This window comes from Jaculus jaculus, chromosome 9, assembly GCF_020740685.1.
Source record: "Jaculus jaculus isolate mJacJac1 chromosome 9, mJacJac1.mat.Y.cur, whole genome shotgun sequence".
In the NCBI taxonomy this organism is placed as follows: domain Eukaryota; kingdom Metazoa; phylum Chordata; class Mammalia; order Rodentia; family Dipodidae; genus Jaculus; species Jaculus jaculus.
The window spans coordinates 91,840,855-91,845,817 of record NC_059110.1 but is presented as its reverse complement, the minus strand read 5'-3'; the positions used below and the strand labels follow the sequence as shown (position 1 = coordinate 91,845,817).

Sequence of the window (4,963 nt, the reverse complement as noted above, 5' to 3'; positions counted from 1 at the left end):
AGTGAGAGAGATCAGCTGTGGTCATAAAACTGAGATCACCCACTTCACAGTTCAGTGTTCATCCAAGTACCTCAGGCTGCCATTTATATAACCTTGAGTCGTGGCCAATACAGTACCAGGGAAGCTTGCTGTGAATGGTGGCCTGCTGTGCACAGCAAAACACAGCACACTATTAGCCCTGTACTGGCAGTCTCAGACCCTTTACACCCTTGGGGACATACTAGGTTTCTGGGGCCAGGCATACGGGTCATATGACTGAAAGAGGTGCTGAGGGAGAATCCTGAATTGAGTTGTTCACACATGAAGAGGTTGCCCTGTCCTCTTAACTAGATGGCTTCAAACTTGTAAAGTGTGAGTGTAAGAATGTTCTCTTTACACTCTTGTGTTGGTGGGAAGCTTTAATTAGAGCATTGTGGAGCTTGGGAAGTTTATGCCACTACTGTTACATCTCCATTCACAAAATTCAGCATTTTACATGATCTTGGTCCTTTCTTCTGCCAATGAGTTCTCCATGCACATCTACCAATGCCTGGGCTCCTCTCCGTTCCCAAGGCCTCTTGACTACCTGTTGTGAGGTGCACTAACTGATTCTTTCCTTCCCTCCCAATCTAGCCCATAGCTATCTGCTCCTCCTGAACTATCTCTGGCCATCAACCTTCTTACTGAATCAGAACCCTCGATGCCTCTTATTACTAGGGTGACCTTATGCCCCTGTTTGTGTGGGACCATTTTAATGTATATGTGCTTTCTAAGTGAACTTCTGGAAAACATTCTAATTTCGATGATGAAAGTTTATATTCATCTCATAACTACCTGAATGGAGTTCAAAATCCCTACCTAGATAGTCTGGCTTCCATCTTATTTTTAAATATATCTTGTCATAAATATTGTCCTAATGTCTAGCATAAGAATCCACTGAACTTGACAAACATCACCCTCATCCCTACTTCTAGGTAATCTGCTGAGGTAGTCATTCTTCTCCACCTGGACCTAGAGGCCTCTCAAAGAGCCCGCACCTATATCTCCATCCTATCTGGAGTTCCATTTTGCCTCTCAAGCCTACAACGAAACCTGTTGTGAATAATCATCTTTCTCCTCAGCTTTCCTGTGTCAGCAAGGCCTTGCTGTCTGTGTTGGAGGACAGAGCAGTCAGGTGGAGGACGGGGAGAATGCCACTAGCAGTTGTACTAGGCCACAGGAGAGACTTGGGGCAAGCATGACATCATTGAACAAGGCCATGATGGGGCAGCTGCTGTAGAGTGACTGGCTGGAGGATGTGAGGTTGGGGACTTACTGATAAGAATAGGAGTCACAAGGCTGGAATGGATTTTTTGGTCCGTTAGTTTTATCCTTGACTCTCCATAAACACAAGCCAAGCCAAAGGGTCAGAAACACAGCTCCAGCCCACAAACTTACCTCTCACCCCACCACCATCTTTTATCCCACTGTGGATGAATGTAGATTCCCAACAAAAACTCACAAATGCAGTCAGTAATAAAATATGCTTGAAATTTGTGTATTCCAAAACGACATTTATTTCCATTTAACACCACAAGCCACACCATATATCCATAAGAACAATATCCTCATGATACTACAAAACATTTTCACATGGGTGATCTTTTTACAAAGCCCTTATAATAATCCATAGAGGTAGGGAGGGGGCCTTGGAAGAGAATTTAATCAGGACTCATAGAGGGCCAGGCATCCTCTCCAAACTTTACATTTTACAATTGCCCAATATCCAATGAAAGTATGTTTATAAATGTCAATAACTTAAACATAACACATTTTCCAAAAACATAATAATATTTTACTAATTCATATTAATTGTGCAAAAAACCACGGGCCTTTATATGACTGTCTGTGACATTTTCACACACATCTGTAAGGTAATTAGATCATATCAATTCACCGATTACCCCTAATTATTCACTTCTTCCAGGCCCCCTTCCTATCCCCCAGTAGACCCACATTTACTTTCATGCCTATTGTAAATATCGTGCATATGATCCCTTTGATATCATGTAATATTTGTCTTTTATGTTAGTCTGTCTCATTTTACTTTACACACTGATTTCCAACCCCATTTATTGCTAAATAAAACCCATTCCTTTGGGAATGAGATTATCTCAGAACATTTCCTAGGAAAGTAAAATAAGTCAAGCATTTTTAGAAAAGCCTGAGGCTTTTGTTTAGTCTCAAAAGTGGTGACTCTTTATGGTTTTGGGATTTTGGATTTTTGGTCCAGGTGCTTCATGGAGTCCTGGACCCACTTCTGTTTGGGGTCAGTACAGATCTCCTTGCCCAGTTTGGTCTTGAAGCTGTGAGGAGAGAGGAAGCAATCAGGAGAGTTTTCCAAATGTTCTGCTCATTGGGCCCTAACCCTTCCCGGATCATTTCCATGGAGTGAAGGGGCTGTTGTGGGACAGAAAAAGTGGGCATAGGAAGGATAGGATTCCAGGTTTGCTTGATAGTTCTTGATGTCCCTATAAAGACATCTTTTCTTTCTTCTCCCTTCCTTCCTTCCTTCCTTCCTTCCTTCCTTCCTTCCTTCCTTCCTTCCTTCCTTCCTTCCTTCCTTCCTTCCTCCCTCCTCATCCCTCCCTCCCTCCCTCCTGCCCTCCCTCCCTCCCTCCCTCCCTCCCTCCCTCCCTCCTCCCTCCTTCTTCCTCTTTCCTTCTTTCTTTCTTTCTGTCTGTCTGTCTGTCTGTCTGTCTTTCTTTTACCTGAAGAAATAGAATGTCCCAACCCAACTCCCACACGGCATGCTCGGAATGAATGAATGAGTTGTGTAAACTCAGGGATTGGATTACAGATGTGAGACTTCATGATTCTATAGTTATGACACAGTGGTTGCCTGAGTGCCCGAGCAATGAGTCTTTGGCGTGGTGGGCTGGGGGGCGGGGGCGGGTTGGTGGTGGAAGGTGAGCTTTGTCTACTCACATCACGGCCTGCAGTGGACATTTGCTGTTAGAGATTTTTCTGTAGCCCCCAAGTCGCTGGGTGGGGATCTTCTTAGCGGACATAACAAAGCAGCAGGGAGCTGGGACAACAGCTGGGTTTTGGGAGAGACAATGGGCAGAAAGGATAGATCACTTGTGATATATGGATGCTTCCAAGCATGATTTTGTAAGGAAGAAGAGGTTAGAGCATATCAGAGGTGGAGGTAGAATCTGCTAATCATGAAGCCCGATGCCTGTGCCTTTAATGTGGACCCGTTGCTTCTGACAAGGATACAGTAATGGCCCCAGCAAGTGACAGACTCCTGCTCCGGCATTATGTGGAACTGCATGGCTATGTGACCATCATGGAACTGGTCTCTATTCTGTGCTTTCTGGGACAAGGTAGACTTGTACATCCCACCTATTCTTGTTTGAAGCTATTAAGTAGCTGGGTTCACATGGGAGAATACAGAGTGGCACGTGGCCAGTGAGTGTTGCCTGGGGTGCTCTCAAGCTCTCGTTCACCATAATCACTCAAGGATCCCAACTGTGCAGCACAGAAACCCGAGACCAGGTGTTATCGGTGGGGGTTACAGGTGAGAAATTGATCCTTGCCGATTTGCTCCCTGGTGCTAGGCTACTGATGATTTGACCCCCACATTATTGATAATGCCTGTCCCCATAGCATGCACTAGCTTATGGGGACTGATAGAGTCCATAAAGGTATGTCATCCAAAGACAGGAACATGAGGTTAAGATAAAAACACTTAAAGTCCCCACGCAGAGTCAAAATAAATCCCCTTACAAAAGTTTCTTGCAGCTTTAACCCCCTTTCAGCTACTGTTGTGCTCTGAGAGTTCTGTCATTTCCTGGGCCCCTAATCTATAGGATCTTCTATTTCAGCACTGTCCTGACTGCCCACCATGTCATACTCAGACATCACGAGGAGGACATCATGAGGACATCTGCCTCAGTGAGACAGACAGAGAGGAAGGGAGAGAGGTGAGGAAAAGAGAGGAGAGAGGAGAGGAGAAGAGGACGGAAGTGGAGGGGAGGACAAGAGAGGAGAGCAGAGAAGAAAAGGGGAGAGGGGAGGAGAGACAGAGAATGAAGGTCGGCCTAACTGGTCAGATGTGCAATCCTGCCTCTACCACTGACTGAGTTTGAAGGCTGTGGGTTCTTGTCTGCTCAGTCCTGATTTCTTATCTTTACGGGGCTAGTACTCTGTCTCTGATGACCTTTTGCTGTCTGATGGTTAAGAAATACCTACTTTTTCCTCTAGGGCTTGAGGGGTCTTACCTGGATGAGCCCGCACAGGGGAGCTGAAGGCAGCAGCTGTAATCAGCACGCACATCAGAGCCGCAGTGACCTGCATGGTGGAGGGAAGGAGCTGGAGGTTTCTGGATGGTCTCAGCTTCTCTGCATGGCTGTTATTCTGTCTGCCTTTAATGAGGAACAGAATGGGTGGGAGGTTCCAGGGAAGCCTTGGCCTACACAGGGTCATGGTGAAGGAGGGGTAATGCCCGTGGAGCATGTTCAGCTCCTGGAAAGACAAGACAGCAGAAACATGAACTTGTGGGTGGGGCTTGGCACTTATGTCATCGGCCTGGGGATGGGAGCGAAGGAGGGGGGGCATATGTGATTATGAAATATAATTAATCATTTTGTAGCAGGACAAAGCAGCAAGGGAATGGCATGGCATGGGAGGCCTGTGCATTTAAGAGTCCTTCTCAACTCCTGTTCTTCACCCAGTAATCTGCAGGATGGAGGCCGATGAGGGCCCATGAAGTGCCCGCCCAGTTGCAGAGAGAGCTCAACACAACAGCTCTTAACGTTGTTGGTCTCTGTGACCTAGAAAGGGCAGCATCCAAGAATACTGCCCCTGTGATGTAATCCAGTGTCCACAGAAACCTAGTTCCCTAAAATTTAATGTCATGTGAGGCAGGCAAGGGTAGAGCTATCTTAACAACCTGGGACCCTGGTTGCCCTGAATTACATTCCTACCCCAACAAAATGCT

The 4,963-nt window shown here is 46.1% G+C and overlaps 1 protein-coding gene across 1 annotated transcript; it reads right to left on the bottom strand.

Moving 5' to 3' along the window:
- Positions 1-1,965: 1,965 nt before the first annotated feature.
- LOC101603525 (eotaxin) lies at positions 1,966-4,359 on the bottom strand. Its single transcript, XM_004664574.2, has 3 exons — positions 4,245-4,359; positions 2,947-3,058; positions 1,966-2,324 (listed from the first exon to the last, which is right to left on the bottom strand). The coding sequence occupies exons 1-3, from the start codon at positions 4,318-4,320 to the stop codon at positions 2,219-2,221; spliced, it is 294 nt and encodes a 97-aa protein (XP_004664631.2). The 5' UTR covers positions 4,321-4,359; the 3' UTR covers positions 1,966-2,218.
- Positions 4,360-4,963: the final 604 nt, after the last annotated feature.

Bases quoted from the DNA above. Each gene is read 5' to 3' on its own strand.
- LOC101603525 (XM_004664574.2), bottom strand. From the start codon at position 4,320: ATGCAGGTCACTGCGGCTCTGATGTGCGTGCTGATTACAGCTGCTGCC. The intron at 3,059-4,244 runs GTAAGACCCCTC...CCCAAAACCCAG, and splicing joins CCCTGTGCGGGCTCATCCAG to CTGTTGTCCCAGCTCCCTGC. The intron at 2,325-2,946 runs GTGAGTAGACAA...CTCTCCTCACAG, and splicing joins TGTCCACTGCAGGCCGTGAT to CTTCAAGACCAAACTGGGCA.